Here is a 19,324-nt window from a genome sequence, read left to right on the forward strand (position 1 = left end):
TTGCTGAAAATTGTCCACAAGTGTACCTACTATCATCTAGTTTGAACAGTTCTGTATATAAAATGTACTTCCAGTGCAACCAAACACGATTTTAGACCTTGTTTTGTGGAAAAGTGGTTATTTCTGTAGTTCAATTGCTGCAATTTGCTGAAAATTGTCCACAAGTGTACCTACTATCATCTAGTTTGAACAGTTCTGTATAAAATGTACTTCCAGTGCAACAAACACGATTTTAGACCTTGTTTTGTGGAAAAGTGGTTATTTCTGTAGTTCAATTGCTGCAATTTGCTGAAAATTGTCCACAAGTGTACCTACTATCATCTAGTTTGAACAGTTCTGTATAAAATGTACTTCCAGTGCAACCAAACACGATTTTAGACCTTGTTTTTGGGAAAGTGGTTATTTCTGTAGTTCAATTGCTGCAATTTGCTGAAAATTGTCCACAAGTGTATCCTACTATCATCTAGTTTGAACAGTTCTGTATAAAATGTACTTCCAGTGCAACCAAACACGATTTTAGACCTTGCTTTTGTGGAAAAGTGGTTATTTCTGTAGTTCAATTGCTGCAATTTGCTGAAAATTGTCCACAAGTGTACCTACTATCATCTAGTTTGAACAGTTCTGTATAAAATGTACTTCCACTGTGCAACCAAACACGATTTTAGACCTTGTTTTGTGGAAAGTGGTTATTTCTGTAGTTCAATTGCTGCAATTTGCTGAAAATTGTCCACAAGTGTACCTACTATCATCTAGTTTGAACAGTTCTGTATAAAATGTACTTCCAGTGCAACCAAACACGATTTTAGACCTTGTTTTGAGGAAAGTGGTTATTTCTGTAGTTCAATTGCTGCAATTTGCTGAAAATTGTCCACAAGTGTACCTACTATCATCTAGTTTGAAAAGTTCTGTGTAAAATGTACTTCCAGTGCAACCAAACACGATTTTAGACCTTGTTTTGAGGAAAAGTGGTTATTTCTGTAGTTCAATTGCTGCAATTTGCATGAAAATTGTCCACAAGTGTACCTACTATCATCTAGTTTGAACAGTTCTGTATAAAATGTACTTCCAGTGCAACCAAACACGATTTTAGACGTTGTCTTGTTGAAAAGATGTTATTTCTGTAGTTCAATTGCTGCAACCTTGCTGAAAATTGTCCACAAGTGTACCTACTATCATCTAGTTTGAACAGTTATGTTTAAAACATTGTACACACATTATTTACATTAGGCGATGCTGGCCATTTCACATCGGTTACACTCACCCAAACTCACACGCATCCAGTGATCCGGGTAAATCACATCAGCCATTTTTCCCAGTTGAGCAACTCTTATTTCTGTTGCTGTTGTTAAATGGGAAACAGCACGTTAGTTGTGCAGGGCTTAACGATATTGATGGTTGTCGAAGACAACTGACAACTTATACTCAACTGGCTTAAGTGACAATTACATCGGTGTATGCTAGCTAACACACTTATTGACAACAATCATATGCCAAAGAGTAGCAGGTTTCTTATACCACAGGAAAACCAAGAAATGAAGAGCGACACCACGGCTGTATTTTAGGCTTTATGTTGATCTGCAATAGTATTGTGAAAAGACAGGACAGGAACACATCAGTCTCCAATGCATCTGACAAGTTGTTCTTTCTACACAGGAGCAAGGTAAAACACACATCCCCAATACATTGCTAGGTGCTTTGTGTTGACAGTACCAAAATACAACAACTCATGTACAAAAACTGCAACATAAAAGTTACAACGTGAAATCTCCTCTATTCCATTCAAACCGTATAGGACCAAACTACATCGTCCATGGACACCTAGGGGTCCGTGAAATTATAAAGTATAATGAATGTATTCAGTACCACAAGGTTTCCACTAACTTTACACACCATGTGGACTGAGGACTGCTCAAAACCTTATATGCAGTGGTTCCAGTATCCCAAAAAAAGGTTGAGAACCACTACTGAACAAAAGAACCGAACATATGTTTGCGGGGTTCAATGGATCCAACAAATTGCTGGCAGATATTTTCCCTCGAGACTAGCCTGTCTTTATGTACATTACAGACAACTATGCCATTCAGGCTCTCTTGGCCCATGCAAGCCCGTAGCCAAGTCTCTAACCTGCGGAGTGCACTGGAGTAGCAGCACGGCCAGGTGGTCTGGGGACAGCAAGGAGTCATCATGTCAGGTTCTCCGAGAGAGAAAGAAAGAGAGCTGGAGGACGGGGCGCTCACACGAGGGACATGAGGGATGTGGACTGTCTGGTCTACATCCTCCTCCTGAAAGCCCTCGTCGAGCTGCTCGACAGCTGCTCTTCCGGAAGGTCAGGGTCCCCGCTGACATCCTGCAGCACTCTGCCAGTCTGCGAGTACAGGTACTCCACTCCGAGGAGTTCCCCTATAAAATAAAAAGCAGAGTAGAGAAGTGTTAATGGGATGTAATTAATGCAACTGATGTAAATGTTCATTCTCTTACTTGACTTAACTGTGTACTCGCTAGGCTTGGTGTAGTCCTTAACCTGTTCCTTGCCAAGCACCCTTTTGCTGCTAAGGTTAAGGATGCTTGCAATAAACAATGATCAACCACAGAAAAGTATTAATCCGCCAGTCTCTGAATTGTTTATTGCAAGCAAAAATATATAACCGTGAGCTTGCAGTTCCTACAACTTCCACACGATGTAGCCAATAACGTCATTTGTTTACAAAAACGTATTTGTCATTACACAAAGGATTTTTGTCAACGAAAATGACGTTATTGGCGACATCGTGTGGAAGTTGTAGGAACTGCAAGCTCACGGTTATATATTTTTGCTTGCAAATAAACAATGATCAACCACAGAAAAGTATTAATCCGCCAGTCTCTGAATTGTTGCAATAGCATGTATTTTTTTTACCAACACAAAAGGTCAAGTATAATTACCTCTGAATCAGAGGAGTGGTCAGGGTGAGGAGAACTGTGTCGACCAGGGGCCTCAGGAGAGCTTCCGTCTTCAGGGGCGGTGGGACTGGATGGCCCAGACCTGGGTGCGTCAGCGGGTTCCCCTGACAGAGGTGCCGCCGAGCTGGAGGACGGGGCGCTCACACGAGGGACATGAGGGATGTGGACTGTCTGGTCTACATCCTCCTCCTGAAAGCCCTCGTCGAGCTGCTCGACAGCTGCTCTTCCGGAAGGTCAGGGTCCCCGCTGACATCCTGCAGCACTCTGCCAGTCTGCGAGTACAGGTACTCCACTCCGAGGAGTTCCCCTATAAAATAAAAAGCAGAGTAGAGAAGTGTTAATGGGATGTAATTAATGCAACTGATGTAAATGTTCATTCTCTTACTTGACTTAACTGTGTACTCGCTAGGCTTGGTGTAGTCCTTAACCTGTTCCTTGCCAAGCACCCTTTTGCTGCTAAGGTTAAGGATGCTTGCAATAAACAATGATCAACCACAGAAAAGTATTAATCCGCCAGTCTCTGAATTGTTTATTGCAAGCAAAAATATATAACCGTGAGCTTGCAGTTCCTACAACTTCCACACGATGTAGCCAATAACGTCATTTGTTTACAAAAACGTATTTGTCATTACACAAAGGATTTTTGTCAACGAAAATGACGTTATTGGCGACATCGTGTGGAAGTTGTAGGAACTGCAAGCTCACGGTTATATATTTTTGCTTGCAAATAAACAATGATCAACCACAGAAAAGTATTAATCCGCCAGTCTCTGAATTGTTGCAATAGCATGTATTTTTTTTACCAACACAAAAGGTCAAGTATAATTACCTCTGAATCAGAGGAGTGGTCAGGGTGAGGAGAACTGTGTCGACCAGGGGCCTCAGGAGAGCTTCCGTCCTCAGGGGCGGTGGGACTGGATGGCCCAGACCTGGGTGCGTCAGCGGGTTCCCCTGACAGAGGTGCCGCCGAGCTGGAGGACGGGGCGCTCACACGAGGGACATGAGGGATGTGGACTGTCTGGTCTACATCCTCCTCCTGAAAGCCCTCGTCGAGCTGCTCGACAGCTGCTCTTCCGGAAGGTCAGGGTCCCCGCTGACATCCTGCAGCACTCTGCCAGTCTGCGAGTACAGGTACTCCACTCCGAGGAGTTCCCCTATAAAATAAAAAGCAGAGTAGAGAAGTGTTAATGGGATGTAATTAATGCAACTGATGTAAATGTTCATTCTCTTACTTGACTTAACTGTGTACTCGCTAGGCTTGGTGTAGTCCTTAACCTGTTCCTTGCCAAGCACCCTTTTGCTGCTAAGGTTAAGGATGCTTGCAATAAACAATGATCAACCACAGAAAAGTATTAATCCGCCAGTCTCTGAATTGTTTATTGCAAGCAAAAATATATAACCGTGAGCTTGCAGTTCCTACAACTTCCACACGATGTCGCCAATAACGTCATTTGTGCTGACAAAAATCCTTTGTGTAATGATTTGTCATTACACTGGCGGATTAATACTTTTCTGTGGTTGATCATTGTTTATTGCAAGCAAAAATATATAACCGTGAGCTTGCAGTTCCTACAACTTCCACACGATGTAGCCAATAACGTCATTTGTTTACAAAAACGTATTTGTCATTACACAAAGGATTTTTGTCAACGAAAATGACGTTATTGGCGACATCGTGTGGAAGTTGTAGGAACTGCAAGCTCACGGTTATATATTTTTGCTTGCAAATAAACAATGATCAACCACAGAAAAGTATTAATCCGCCAGTCTCTGAATTGTTGCAATAGCATGTATTTTTTTTACCAACACAAAAGGTCAAGTATAATTACCTCTGAATCAGAGGAGTGGTCAGGGTGAGGAGAACTGTGTCGACCAGGGGCCTCAGGAGAGCTTCCGTCCTCAGGGGCGGTGGGACTGGATGGCCCAGACCTGGGTGCGTCAGCGGGTTCCCCTGACAGAGGTGCCGCCGAGCTGGAGGACGGGGCGCTCACACGAGGGACATGAGGGATGTGGACTGTCTGGTCTACATCCTCCTCCTGAAAGCCCTCGTCGAGCTGCTCGACAGCTGCTCTTCCGGAAGGTCAGGGTCCCCGCTGACATCCTGCAGCACTCTGCCAGTCTGCGAGTACAGGTACTCCACTCCGAGGAGTTCCCCTATAAAATAAAAAGCAGAGTAGAGAAGTGTTAATGGGATGTAATTAATGCAACTGATGTAAATGTTCATTCTCTTACTTGACTTAACTGTGTACTCGCTAGGCTTGGTGTAGTCCTTAACCTGTTCCTTGCCAAGCACCCTTTTGCTGCTAAGGTTAAGGATGCTTGCAATAAACAATGATCAACCACAGAAAAGTATTAATCCGCCAGTCTCTGAATTGTTTATTGCAAGCAAAAATATATAACCGTGAGCTTGCAGTTCCTACAACTTCCACACGATGTCGCCAATAACGTCATTTGTGCTGACAAAAATCCTTTGTGTAATGATTTGTCATTACACTGGCGGATTAATACTTTTCTGTGGTTGATCATTGTTTATTGCAAGCAAAAATATATAACCGTGAGCTTGCAGTTCCTACAACTTCCACACGATGTAGCCAATAACGTCATTTGTTTACAAAAACGTATTTGTCATTACACAAAGGATTTTTGTCAACGAAAATGACGTTATTGGCGACATCGTGTGGAAGTTGTAGGAACTGCAAGCTCACGGTTATATATTTTTGCTTGCAAATAAACAATGATCAACCACAGAAAAGTATTAATCCGCCAGTCTCTGAATTGTTGCAATAGCATGTATTTTTTTTACCAACACAAAAGGTCAAGTATAATTACCTCTGAATCAGAGGAGTGGTCAGGGTGAGGAGAACTGTGTCGACCAGGGGCCTCAGGAGAGCTTCCGTCTTCAGGGGCGGTGGGACTGGATGGCCCAGACCTGGGTGCGTCAGCGGGTTCCCCTGACAGAGGTGCCGCCGAGCTGGAGGACGGGGCGCTCACACGAGGGACATGAGGGATGTGGACTGTCTGGTCTACATCCTCCTCCTGAAAGCCCTCGTCGAGCTGCTCGACAGCTGCTCTTCCGGAAGGTCAGGGTCCCCGCTGACATCCTGCAGCACTCTGCCAGTCTGCGAGTACAGGTACTCCACTCCGAGGAGTTCCCCTATAAAATAAAAAGCAGAGTAGAGAAGTGTTAATGGGATGTAATTAATGCAACTGATGTAAATGTTCATTCTCTTACTTGACTTAACTGTGTACTCGCTAGGCTTGGTGTAGTCCTTAACCTGTTCCTTGCCAAGCACCCTTTTGCTGCTAAGGTTAAGGATGCTTGCAATAAACAATGATCAACCACAGAAAAGTATTAATCCGCCAGTCTCTGAATTGTTTATTGCAAGCAAAAATATATAACCGTGAGCTTGCAGTTCCTACAACTTCCACACGATGTCGCCAATAACGTCATTTGTGCTGACAAAAATCCTTTGTGTAATGATTTGTCATTACACTGGCGGATTAATACTTTTCTGTGGTTGATCATTGTTTATTGCAAGCAAAAATATATAACCGTGAGCTTGCAGTTCCTACAACTTCCACACGATGTAGCCAATAACGTCATTTGTTTACAAAAACGTATTTGTCATTACACAAAGGATTTTTGTCAACGAAAATGACGTTATTGGCGACATCGTGTGGAAGTTGTAGGAACTGCAAGCTCACGGTTATATATTTTTGCTTGCAAATAAACAATGATCAACCACAGAAAAGTATTAATCCGCCAGTCTCTGAATTGTTGCAATAGCATGTATTTTTTTTACCAACACAAAAGGTCAAGTATAATTACCTCTGAATCAGAGGAGTGGTCAGGGTGAGGAGAACTGTGTCGACCAGGGGCCTCAGGAGAGCTTCCGTCTTCAGGGGCGGTGGGACTGGATGGCCCAGACCTGGGTGCGTCAGCGGGTTCCCCTGACAGAGGTGCCGCCGAGCTGGAGGACGGGGCGCTCACACGAGGGACATGAGGGATGTGGACTGTCTGGTCTACATCCTCCTCCTGAAAGCCCTCGTCGAGCTGCTCGACAGCTGCTCTTCCGGAAGGTCAGGGTCCCCGCTGACATCCTGCAGCACTCTGCCAGTCTGCGAGTACAGGTACTCCACTCCGAGGAGTTCCCCTATAAAATAAAAAGCAGAGTAGAGAAGTGTTAATGGGATGTAATTAATGCAACTGATGTAAATGTTCATTCTCTTACTTGACTTAACTGTGTACTCGCTAGGCTTGGTGTAGTCCTTAACCTGTTCCTTGCCAAGCACCCTTTTGCTGCTAAGGTTAAGGATGCTTGCAATAAACAATGATCAACCACAGAAAAGTATTAATCCGCCAGTCTCTGAATTGTTTATTGCAAGCAAAAATATATAACCGTGAGCTTGCAGTTCCTACAACTTCCACACGATGTCGCCAATAACGTCATTTGTGCTGACAAAAATCCTTTGTGTAATGATTTGTCATTACACTGGCGGATTAATACTTTTCTGTGGTTGATCATTGTTTATTGCAAGCAAAAATATATAACCGTGAGCTTGCAGTTCCTACAACTTCCACACGATGTAGCCAATAACGTCATTTGTTTACAAAAACGTATTTGTCATTACACAAAGGATTTTTGTCAACGAAAATGACGTTATTGGCGACATCGTGTGGAAGTTGTAGGAACTGCAAGCTCACGGTTATATATTTTTGCTTGCAAATAAACAATGATCAACCACAGAAAAGTATTAATCCGCCAGTCTCTGAATTGTTGCAATAGCATGTATTTTTTTTACCAACACAAAAGGTCAAGTATAATTACCTCTGAATCAGAGGAGTGGTCAGGGTGAGGAGAACTGTGTCGACCAGGGGCCTCAGGAGAGCTTCCGTCTTCAGGGGCGGTGGGACTGGATGGCCCAGACCTGGGTGCGTCAGCGGGTTCCCCTGACAGAGGTGCCGCCGAGCTGGAGGACGGGGCGCTCACACGAGGGACATGAGGGATGTGGACTGTCTGGTCTACATCCTCCTCCTGAAAGCCCTCGTCGAGCTGCTCGACAGCTGCTCTTCCGGAAGGTCAGGGTCCCCGCTGACATCCTGCAGCACTCTGCCAGTCTGCGAGTACAGGTACTCCACTCCGAGGAGTTCCCCTATAAAATAAAAAGCAGAGTAGAGAAGTGTTAATGGGATGTAATTAATGCAACTGATGTAAATGTTCATTCTCTTACTTGACTTAACTGTGTACTCGCTAGGCTTGGTGTAGTCCTTAACCTGTTCCTTGCCAAGCACCCTTTTGCTGCTAAGGTTAAGGATGCTTGCAATAAACAATGATCAACCACAGAAAAGTATTAATCCGCCAGTCTCTGAATTGTTTATTGCAAGCAAAAATATATAACCGTGAGCTTGCAGTTCCTACAACTTCCACACGATGTCGCCAATAACGTCATTTGTGCTGACAAAAATCCTTTGTGTAATGATTTGTCATTACACTGGCGGATTAATACTTTTCTGTGGTTGATCATTGTTTATTGCAAGCAAAAATATATAACCGTGAGCTTGCAGTTCCTACAACTTCCACACGATGTAGCCAATAACGTCATTTGTTTACAAAAACGTATTTGTCATTACACAAAGGATTTTTGTCAACGAAAATGACGTTATTGGCGACATCGTGTGGAAGTTGTAGGAACTGCAAGCTCACGGTTATATATTTTTGCTTGCAAATAAACAATGATCAACCACAGAAAAGTATTAATCCGCCAGTCTCTGAATTGTTGCAATAGCATGTATTTTTTTTACCAACACAAAAGGTCAAGTATAATTACCTCTGAATCAGAGGAGTGGTCAGGGTGAGGAGAACTGTGTCGACCAGGGGCCTCAGGAGAGCTTCCGTCTTCAGGGGCGGTGGGACTGGATGGCCCAGACCTGGGTGCGTCAGCGGGTTCCCCTGACAGAGGTGCCGCCGAGCTGGAGGACGGGGCGCTCACACGAGGGACATGAGGGATGTGGACTGTCTGGTCTACATCCTCCTCCTGAAAGCCCTCGTCGAGCTGCTCGACAGCTGCTCTTCCGGAAGGTCAGGGTCCCCGCTGACATCCTGCAGCACTCTGCCAGTCTGCGAGTACAGGTACTCCACTCCGAGGAGTTCCCCTATAAAATAAAAAGCAGAGTAGAGAAGTGTTAATGGGATGTAATTAATGCAACTGATGTAAATGTTCATTCTCTTACTTGACTTACCTGTGTACTCGCTAGGCTTGGTGTAGTCCTTAACCTGTTCCTTGCCAAGCACCCTTTTGCTGCTAAGGTTAAGGATGTGCTGCAGGTAGCCACTGTAGGAGAGCAGGGGCTTCCTGTTCTTCCCCTCCACTGCTGCCTGCGCACGGTCCTTGTTCCACCTCATCAGTCCATCCAACAGGAATGCCTGGAAATGCATTGCATTTGCCCTGGTACCTGAGAGAACAATGCACGATTAGAGTGGGAGAGCTGTTGCTGTTAACATTAAACAATAAGCATTACTTTAAGCTCCACAATGACAATTACCTGGGATGAACCGGTTGAGGTGGAGATGGAATGACTCCAAGGATGTGGAGCCCCGTGCGCAGCGATAAACCGGCAACATCACGCCGCCCTTGGTGATTTTGCCGGTCTCGGTGTACAGCTGTACACCGGGTGGGTCCTGTATGCAGTGGAGGTGGCGCCTCTGCTCTTTCCAGATCGCCTGGATGCGGATGGAGTCCAGCAACGGGATGCCCAGGGTGTCGACCCCCTTCTCGCTGTTGAAGGTCTCGAGGAGAAGGACTTCGGTCTCCGCGGCTCCACGCGTACGACGCCGACAGCAATCTCCTTCCTGCCGATCTTCCTCGAAACCTCTGCCTCGGTGACCATCCCGTGCTTCCCCTCCAGCTCAGACCTCTTGGCCTCCAGCAGTCGGCAGACATCGCCTGCATCCCACTCAAAGATGCAGGCTGACAGCTGCCGCATGAAGGGACCGTAGAGCTGGTGGCTCTCAGAGGTGACACCTGACGCGAACCGCCGCATCAGGTGTCAGATGTCCAGCCGAACCACCAGCTGGTCCCAGTCATTGTACATGGCAGCTGTCTTTGATCCGCCAAAGCTGGAGCAGCAGTCTCGGTCCACGTACATGAGCTGGGGGGGGCGCCACCCCGGCGAGCCGCTACCGTTCCATGAGACCAGCCGCCATGGGGAGCAGGCCCTCGCCCTCACCGGCAGTGAGGACACTGACGAGGACCTGCCCATGCTCGTTACCGACGTTGGTAACCCAGGCGGCTGTGTCTGCAGCGGTACCCGCAAGCTTTTTAGTCACCTGGAGACAAACACACAAAGACAGAAAGGTAAAGACATTATTTAAATATAGATATAAAAATAAATAAATAAGACATGACTCATCTTCACATTTTTAAGTGAAAACTCACCTTCTTGGTAGAGTCCATCTTTAAGATGGACCCAAAGACGGAGGTGACCCTGGCCTTCACCTCGTCCAGCCGCGATAGCACGTCATGGCTGTAGACTGTCAGAAGCCAGACGGGTGAGGGCACCGGGGGCATCTCCGGTGGATCAGTGAACTGCCGCCCAATGCCAGAAACTGCTTGCACTCCCCGAGGTACCGTATACAACTACGCATCAAGGACTCGCTGTGACTTTCACACAGCTTGCTGTAGGTCTGTGACTCACTGGTCCCCAAAGTGCGCGACCTCAGCATCCTCACAACCCGCAGGTCACAGGACAGCCGAGAGAGTGAGTGAGAGTGAGTGTGAGAGTGAGAGAAAGCATATGAATGACATGCATTCATTTAACTTCATTACTAACTAACAAAACCTTGTGAACTTACTTGTATGTCAATATTGCTGGAAACTGGCAGCGATGCCGAGCGTCCAGCTGACTGACAAGGTCCCGTGACCTCCCCGCGACCTTCTTCTTACACCGGCCGCATTCCAGGTACTCAGTGGCCATGAGATACCAGCGGTCGATGTCCAAGACCCTCCGGATGGTCTTGTAGAGCCCAGCCTTGCACAGTGTGCCTCTGCACCCAGACTGGGGACATGCCAGCTTGTATGCCCATATACGTACGGGCATCCAAAGGAACAGCTGACATGCGAAGAAGGGGTCGGGGGATGCGGGTGGCTGATTGTAGATCGGCCGTGGTTGGGGAGGGTTCCACCACGTGACCAGGTCAGTGGTGAGTGTCGACCTCCCAAAGCTGTTCCTGGTGAACAGCGTGCGGCCGATCCACTGCTGCTGCTCCTTGGTGAGAGATGAACGCCAACTCTCTGGAAGCAGCAGCTGAGTGAGAGGAGAGAGTGATGGGGGAGAAGGGATGGTAATGTTTCAGAGAAACAGACAGGGAGAGAGTATGCAGGAGACAAGACAACTGTGTCCAATGTTTAATATCTTAACAATGTGGAGTAATTACAGTTGATGAATTTACCTCAGCACTTTCTGAGGCGGGCCTTGGAGGCAGGAAGGACTGCCGGGGCAAATCCTCCTCTTCGCTCCGCCCTAGTAGGGCAGGAGCAGGGGCCGGGTCAGGAACCGGGGCAGGGACCGGGGCTCGGTCATTTGGAGGCAGAGGCCGAGGGAGCGATGGGTGGAGCTGTAGGGATACGGCTTTTGCAGTGACACAGAAATAAATAGGTTAAATGAATGAATAAATGCTTCCATGAATGAACAGAGAAAGTTAATAGCACAATTCCAACATGCCCAGATGAATATCAATCAGTGATAGGATGTAACAAAATAATTAAATGAGTGTTGGTCAAGTTTGAGTGTAAAACTTACATGAAATTAGTGATTAAAATGGAAAATAGAAAGTCATACAGGATGACAGCTACATGATGACAGGATGACAGCCACAACATACAGGATGACAGCTACAGTGGCAAGGTAAGATAATTAATAGTGCATACATGCAGTGACTCTCCTCTAAAACCCAGATGACTCTTACCAATACATTTCCTTGGGCTGATGATAGGGAAAAATATTTAAAACACTAATAGATGTCAGCAAAAACTTGAACTGAATAATTATCAAATGTCCTATGTCAATTAATAGTGATGTAAAAACATACATGTGTCTATGTCAGCAGCTGCTTTGACCAGCTCTGCGTCTGATATATCGGTTGGTGGCAGTGCTGGTCGAGGGAAAGACACCCCTATATCACGTGGAGAGAGAAAGGATTGTGAGCTACACAGCTTATCGAAACATTTTTATTTTTATCTTACATGTGAAACTAGACACTCACCTTGAACTGCAGGCTGAGAAGCAATGAGTTTCTTCATCTTCGCCTGCAGTTCACCTGGGGCGAGAGAGCGCCTTGAAAGGAACGCAGAGATCGCAGGACCAAGAGGCCTTTGAAAACAAAACAGCAAATATGTCACCATTTCCAACTGTGTGGAACAAGTAGAATTATATTTTCCTTTAAGATATGTAACACTTACGTAAGCCGCACTGTTGGGCCGGGTGTTACTGGCGGGGATGGTGTTGGCTGCGGCGTGCCCGGCCACAGCAGCTACCCCCTCCTGGTCTCTGCGCTGAATGTAATCAATCAAGGCTGCCATCGCACTCCCAGGATAACGGGGTGTCTGCGTCCTCATGCTCCTGACATATCTGTGTGAGACACAGCAGAGGGAACATTTCAGATGTAAAATGGTGCATAAAAAACACTGACATGAACATAGAAAACACAAAAGACGCTCGCCCCTTACTTTATCCTGTCTGCACCCGTAGCCTCATACAGGTCCTGCAGCGTGTCCCACTTGTACTTCCCAATGCCGACAAGGGCCTTGCCCTCCTGGCCTGAAATCAGCACGTGAACCAATTAACTGTCAGAGCAAAAGAGTTACATCTTACATACAATGAGAAGAATTAAACAAACTCACCTGGCTGGGAGGACAGGACTTTAGCTTCCTCATGTGCCCGGTTGAACCTGACCATCTCAGCGAAGGCCGGATAGGCGTGCGAGTCAAGGCGTCCTTGTTGGCCATCAGGGGATGCTGGGAAACACTGCGCTCTCGCTCCCTCTCCTTCTGATGCACCGTTACCAGGTGCATCATGTAGCCCACGTCGTTCTCCATCATCCACTTGAAGATCTGTACCCGGTACTTGCCGAACTGAACCGTGCACCGGCTTAGGACGACCATCTCTGCAACGGGGTCACCTCCCTAGGAGACGACACGGGCTCGAGCCTCTGCTTCCACTTCCTCCCACTTCTTAGCCCTCACAGGAGGGCCCTGGGCACCAGAAGCAGGGGGGCCGTCAGCGGCCACTTTAACTGCCTGCGGTGTGGCCTTGAGGACCAACTCCTGTGAAGGCGTGAACCGGAAAGTAGGATTTTCCATCTTAGGAGGCAAGAAAAATACTATTATCATGACTGAGGAGTGCAGTGACAAGTAACAGCATAACAGTATTAGATACATATAAAGGAACTTACGTTTGCTTGATAAGTCTGCTAGGAGGAGGACAGCAGTGAGGGGGGGGGGGGGGTATAGAACGATATCAGTGGTGTGGAGGGGGGTGCCGGGTTAGGTTGATTATTAGCTCATATGCAGTTAAATTCAGTTTAGTTAAAATCATAGAAAGCCACGTTTGCCCCAATGACAATCATGTTGTCACATATCATACAATGCATCCAACTACATACACTTCAGACGCATGCCATCAAAAAACGAAGATAAATAGACAATTAAACAGTATACAATTCCAAGTTTGAGTTGATATAGATGTTAGCTAAGGTTTTATAGGGTTGTTAGCAGTCAAATAAACTTTTGCGTTTTTGTAAACCTTGTTTACAGTAGCTAGCGATTTACAGATGTTGTTAAATTACACAGTTCGGGTAACTCCTGTAGTCAAACAATTCGGTTGGCTAGACGAGTTATTGTCATAAATCACCACATTTTACTAGTTGATTATTTTCATTTCTTTGCTATATATATATATACACACATCGAATATTATCCATTTCTGTCAGAAAAATATTTGATAGACAATGCTAACTTGCCTGCCCACAGCATGCAGCATACTATAGCTACAGTAGCTAGCGATCTACAGATGTTGTTAAATTACACAGTTCGGGTAGCCTCTGTAGTAAAAAAAAAAATGCGGTTGGCTAAAGGTGTTAATGTCATATTTCATCACATTTATAGTCCTTAATGTGGATTTCTTTGCAAATTAAGCGAAATTACCACGTGAGTGCGGCTGGGGCCGAGAGATAAAACATAAACAAGCAAAATGGAGTACCGTGATTGATGGACAGTCCAGCATGCATCAGCTATGTAGCCACGTGATCAGTGTCCAGGGGCCAGCGGTGGGCGGGGCAGAGAAGCATGACTGGCGAGTATTATCCAGGTTAAGAAAACTGGCTGGCTGTGCAGAAGGTAAAGGCCGCTAGCAGTGGCTAACAATGACTAAATAGCTTGTAGCTAGTTAGCTTCTGGAGGTTCTTGAATGTGTTCTAAAGTAAATATTTGGTCCGGTGAGTGGTTGGGACGCGTTGAGTCAGACGGTTAGCAGGCCTGTGCTAACAAGCTAACAGTTAGTAGGCCGGGGCTTAACAAGGTAGTTAGCGGACCGGGGCTAAACAAGCTAGCAGTTAGCAGGCCGAATTAGCAAGCAAGGAGATAGCAAGGGCTAGAAAGTTAGCCTTTGGGGACGTCGCGATGGGGTGAGTCTGTTTATACCTCTTCATGCGGTGACATCGATAGACCGGTCGTGGGTCCGGATATTGTAGCCCAGGAGTATGCTTCGGTGGTAGCACATGGGCTCTGGCCGGGCTAGCTTCAAAGCTAAATGGATGGAAACGCTAGCCAGGAGTAATCATCCGGGGTTGCAGTTAGCTAGTTGTGAAGACCCAGCTGAAAATGTTCCGTTTGCGGTGGGAATCCGCTGGTAATCCGGGGATAAAAAAATAAATAATAATAGGTCCGCTATGCTCTGGTTAGAGTCGCGTTTTTCGAACTGGCGAGAGCTTTCCGCGCTGAAGACCGCTAGCGATGGTTTGCTGGTAGTTAGTTAGCTGCTGGTCGTCGCTTCCAACAAAACTAATGACCTGCAGTGGATCAAACCATTGTGAGGCAAAGGGCGGGGGTCGCAATCTTTTGAAACTTAAAAACGCGCTATTAAGTGTCTATCATCAGCATAAGTGCTTTCATTGCGTTCATTCATATTATTGAAATTACATAGATATGTTTACAGTGATATATTGGGGGGGGAAATCATATTTTTCCAAGGATAGGGGGTCGTGTCCCCCCTGGGATTTCTTTCTATGCACGTGATATCTCCTCACTCACGTGGTTGATTGAAGAACTGATTTGTGATGATGACAATTACCATATAAATTCAAAGATGAAGATGGAGGGATGACTAGAAACGATTCAGTTGACCGTTTTATGTGTGGATTAATTGTCGGAGTAGAGGAATTTGTGTAATTCAGGTAAAACAATAACGCAATGTTTATATCACAGGACAAATTAGCTAGCGGGTTAACTCGCTAAATTGCCATATGTGTTTCAAGCTTTTCGGCCTGTCCCCAATTTAATGCCATTGGTCACATATTTTGTTTTGATATTTTAACCTGTGTGTCTTTATCGCGTCTGCAAGCACGCAGCTGGTATGTTTATAATGAACTTTATCTTTCGAAAATGGAAATTGTGAGTTTTGAGGTCTTGTGGTGGCTTACTACTTTGTCCCGCTTACCATCGCGTTTTTGTCCATTTGGGATCCTGTGTATGCGGTAGATTTTTGCCGTGTTTGCGTCCACTTGGGGAATGGGAGATACGGGTCCTGAAACTTTTTTTTTTGTTGTTTCCAGTGATTTGTGTCCTCCGCTGCAAGTTGGTGTAACTGGTCCACCCAGAACACGACTGTAATCCTGATATATTGAGGTAAGTGATGGGGTGATCCTGGAAATGAGTCACTAGTTCTGTGTGTAAATGGGCCCGTTTGTTATTGTATAGAATGCTGTTTAAGTCTATTTTCTATTGTATACTGGGTTTCCCCAATGTAGTGTTTTTTTGTCAAATGTGCAAGTGATTATACACATATGACATTTGGAGTGTAGAGTGAAATGGAGTCTAAAACTGGAGTGGAGGTCTTGCTGTATGAGTTTGAAATGCATTTTCTTGGTCTGAAGTGGGTCATTTTGGTGGTTGGGGGCTTGGTACTGTATTTAGCTTGGATGAGGATGTCTTTGAGGCTCTTATTCCTCCTAAATGCTGAGATTATTCTATACGGCTGGAGGGGTGTGTATGCCTGTTGGTTGATGGAAAAATTGTGTTTGAACACCTGATGTAACGGTCTGATCCTATGTGAGAATGTAGTAACTAGGGGGATGAGGATTGTCTGCTGCTCAGAAGGGGAATGAGAGGAGGAAAGAAGATTGTGGTTCCGAGGGGGGTCAATTTCAAAATCTGTTCTAGGAGGGTTATGATTAGGATTAGGGGTAGGGTTAGCGGTGGGGTTTTGGTTAGCGTTAGTGGTTGGATTATGGTTATGGACAGGAGCAGGATACGAACCCGAATTAGGGTAAGGGTTAAGGTTAGGGTTGTGGTCAGGGTTGAAATCAGGGGAAGCGGAGGATTTGGAAATGTCTCTGGAACCTCTATAATGGAGGTTGGGGTCCAAAAGAGTGATTGACAGACTTGTGTTATGTGAGTGTGTAGGTTGAATGGGAGAGAGGGCCCCCAAGGTGCTGTTTTTTATGGTTCTGAGATATTGTTTAGAGTAACCTCTCTGTCTGAGTGCCTGAAATAATGTTTGAATTGCTTTTCCCAGGTCCTGTTTGCAGGAGGAAATCCTATGAAACTGTATAATTTGTGATTTAACGATGCCTCTAAATGTATGTTTGGGGTGATAACTGTGTTTGTGGAGTAAAGCATGTGTATCTGTTGGTTTGAAATAAACTTTAGTGAGTGGTGACTGTTGAGAATGCTAATTAATTCAGTGAATAGTTGGATATCGTGAGGCTATAATGTCGTCTAGAAGTCTGTAATAGATTGTAGGTTGATGTGGGCACTTGGCCAATGCCTCTCTCTCCCATTCAGCAATGTAAAAGTTTGCATATGCCGTGGCAAATTTCTTGCCCCTAGCTGTTCCCTCCACCTGTAAGTAGTGCTTATCATTAAATATAAAGTCATTGTGTGTGAGGCTGATTTCTAATAATTGTAATATTTAATTGTCTGATCTATTGCTATCTGGGTGTGCATGGAAAATATTTCTAACTGTCTGTACTCCAGTTGCTGTATTCATGTTAGTGTATAAGCTATCAATTTTAGGGTTAGTGTTAGAGGGGTGGGTTTGGGGTTGGGGTTAGGGTAGGGGTTAGGGTTAGGGGTTAGGGTTGGGGTTAGGGTTAGGGTTTAGGGTTGAAATCAGGGGAAGCGGAGGATTTGGAAATGTCTCTGGAACCTCTATAATGGAGGTTGGGGTCCAAAAGAGTGATTGACAGACTTGTGTTATGTGAGTGTGTAGGTTGAATGGGAGAGAGGGCCCCCAAGGTGCTGTTTTTTATGGTTCTGAGATATTGTTTAGAGTAACCTCTCTGTCTGAGTGCCTGAAATAATGTTTGAATTGCTTTTCCCAGGTCCTGTTTGCAGGAGGAAATCCTATGAAACTGTATAATTTGTGATTTAACGATGCCTCTAAATGTATGTTTGGGGTGATAACTGTGTTTGTGGAGTAAAGCATGTGTATCTGTTGGTTTGAAATAAACTTTAGTGAGTGGTGACTGTTGAGAATGCTAATTAATTCAGTGAATAGTTGGATATCGTGAGGCTATAATGTCGTCTAGAAGTCTGTAATAGATTGTAGGTTGATGTGGGCACTTGGCCAATGCCTCTCTCTCCCATTCAGCAATGTAAAAGTTTGCATATGCCGTGGCAAATTTCTTGCCCCTAGCTGTTCCCTCCACCTGTAAGTAGTGCTTATCATTAAATATAAAGTCATTGTGTGTGAGGCTGATTTCTAATAATTGTAATATTTAATTGTCTGATCTATTGCTATCTGGGTGTGCATGGAAAATATTTCTAACTGTCTGTACTCCAGTTGCTGTATTCATGTTAGTGTATAAGCTATCAATTTTAGGGTTAGTGTTAGAGGGGTGGGTTTGGGGTTGGGGTTAGGGTAGGGGTTAGGGTTAGGGGTTAGGGTTGGGGTTAGGGTTAGGGTTTAGGGTTGAAATCAGGGGAAGCGGAGGATTTGGAAATGTCTCTGGAACCTCTATAATGGAGGTTGGGGTCCAAAAGAGTGATTGACAGACTTGTGTTATGTGAGTGTGTAGGTTGAATGGGAGAGAGGGCCCCCAAGGTGCTGTTTTTTATGGTTCTGAGATATTGTTTAGAGTAACCTCTCTGTCTGAGTGCCTGAAATAATGTTTGAATTGCTTTTCCCAGGTCCTGTTTGCAGGAGGAAATCCTATGAAACTGTATAATTTGTGATTTAACGATGCCTCTAAATGTATGTTTGGGGTGATAACTGTGTTTGTGGAGTAAAGCATGTGTATCTGTTGGTTTGAAATAAACTTTAGTGAGTGGTGACTGTTGAGAATGCTAATTAATTCAGTGAATAGTTGGATATCGTGAGGCTATAATGTCGTCTAGAAGTCTGTAATAGATTGTAGGTTGATGTGGGCACTTGGCCAATGCCTCTCTCTCCCATTCAGCAATGTAAAAGTTTGCATATGCCGTGGCAAATTTCTTGCCCCTAGCTGTTCCCTCCACCTGTAAGTAGTGCTTATCATTAAATATAAAGTCATTGTGTGTGAGGCTGATTTCTAATAATTGTAATATTTAATTGTCTGATCTATTGCTATCTGGGTGTGCATGGAAAATATTTCTAACTGTCTGTACTCCAGTTGCTGTATTCATGTTAGTGTATAAGCTATCAATTTTAGGGTTAGTGTTAGAGGGGTGGGTTTGGGGTTGGGGTTAGGGTAGGGGTTAGGGTTAGGGGTTAGGGTTAGGGTTTAGGGTTGAAATCAGGGGAAGCGGAGGATTTGGAAATGTCTCTGGAACCTCTATAATGGAGGTTGGGGTCCAAAAGAGTGATTGACAGACTTGTGTTATGTGAGTGTGTAGGTTGAATGGGAGAGAGGGCCCCCAAGGTGCTGTTTTTTATGGTTCTGAGATATTGTTTAGAGTAACCTCTCTGTCTGAGTGCCTGAAATAATGTTTGAATTGCTTTTCCCAGGTCCTGTTTGCAGGAGGAAATCCTATGAAACTGTATAATTTGTGATTTAACGATGCCTCTAAATGTATGTTTGGGGTGATAACTGTGTTTGTGGAGTAAAGCATGTGTATCTGTTGGTTTGAAATAAACTTTAGTGAGTGGTGACTGTTGAGAATGCTAATTAATTCAGTGAATAGTTGGATA

The 19,324-nt window shown here is 45.0% G+C and overlaps 2 protein-coding genes and 2 long non-coding RNA genes across 6 annotated transcripts; 1 reads left to right on the forward strand and 3 right to left on the reverse strand.

Annotated features, from left to right (window-relative positions):
- Positions 1-1,552: 1,552 nt before the first annotated feature.
- LOC110512998 lies at positions 1,553-4,204 on the reverse strand. Its single transcript, XR_005050269.1, has 4 exons — positions 4,183-4,204; positions 3,770-4,094; positions 2,923-3,247; positions 1,553-2,400 (listed from the first exon to the last, which is right to left on the reverse strand). It is a non-coding gene; the product is annotated as an uncharacterized LOC110512998 (long non-coding RNA).
- Positions 4,205-8,963: 4,759 nt separating this feature from the next.
- LOC118963011 lies at positions 8,964-9,982 on the reverse strand. The gene is made up of 4 exons (XM_036974693.1): positions 9,886-9,982; positions 9,485-9,841; positions 9,173-9,394; positions 8,964-9,094 (listed from the first exon to the last, which is right to left on the reverse strand). The coding sequence occupies exons 1-4, from the start codon at positions 9,980-9,982 to the stop codon at positions 8,964-8,966; spliced, it is 807 nt and encodes a 268-aa protein (XP_036830588.1).
- On the reverse strand, positions 9,823-13,174 carry LOC118963009. Of its 3 annotated transcripts, XR_005050268.1 has the most exons (9): positions 12,841-13,174; positions 12,667-12,757; positions 12,400-12,568; positions 12,204-12,310; positions 12,030-12,113; positions 11,391-11,569; positions 10,794-11,245; positions 10,378-10,665; positions 9,823-10,268 (listed from the first exon to the last, which is right to left on the reverse strand). XR_005050268.1 is itself a non-coding variant. In XM_036974691.1 (8 exons), exons 4-8 carry the CDS (start codon positions 12,238-12,240, stop codon positions 10,476-10,478), a joined length of 942 nt encoding a protein of 313 aa, XP_036830586.1. In that variant the 5' UTR covers positions 12,241-12,310; positions 12,400-12,568; positions 12,667-12,757; positions 12,841-13,174; the 3' UTR covers positions 10,372-10,475. The 3 variants fall into 3 exon arrangements, 2 of the variants coding, with proteins under 2 accessions (XP_036830586.1, XP_036830587.1); XM_036974691.1 differs by lacking the exon at positions 9,823-10,268 and having other exon boundaries at positions 10,372-10,665; XM_036974692.1 differs by lacking the exon at positions 9,823-10,268 and having other exon boundaries at positions 10,372-10,673.
- A 1,038-nt stretch (positions 13,175-14,212) lies between these two features.
- On the forward strand, positions 14,213-16,873 carry LOC118963010. The gene is made up of 3 exons (XR_005050270.1): positions 14,213-14,334; positions 15,768-15,840; positions 16,730-16,873. It is a non-coding gene; the product is annotated as an uncharacterized LOC118963010 (long non-coding RNA).
- The last annotated feature ends 2,451 nt before the right edge of the window (positions 16,874-19,324 follow it).

This window comes from Oncorhynchus mykiss, unplaced genomic scaffold, assembly GCF_013265735.2.
Source record: "Oncorhynchus mykiss isolate Arlee unplaced genomic scaffold, USDA_OmykA_1.1 un_scaffold_831, whole genome shotgun sequence".
NCBI lineage: Eukaryota > Metazoa > Chordata > Actinopteri > Salmoniformes > Salmonidae > Oncorhynchus > Oncorhynchus mykiss.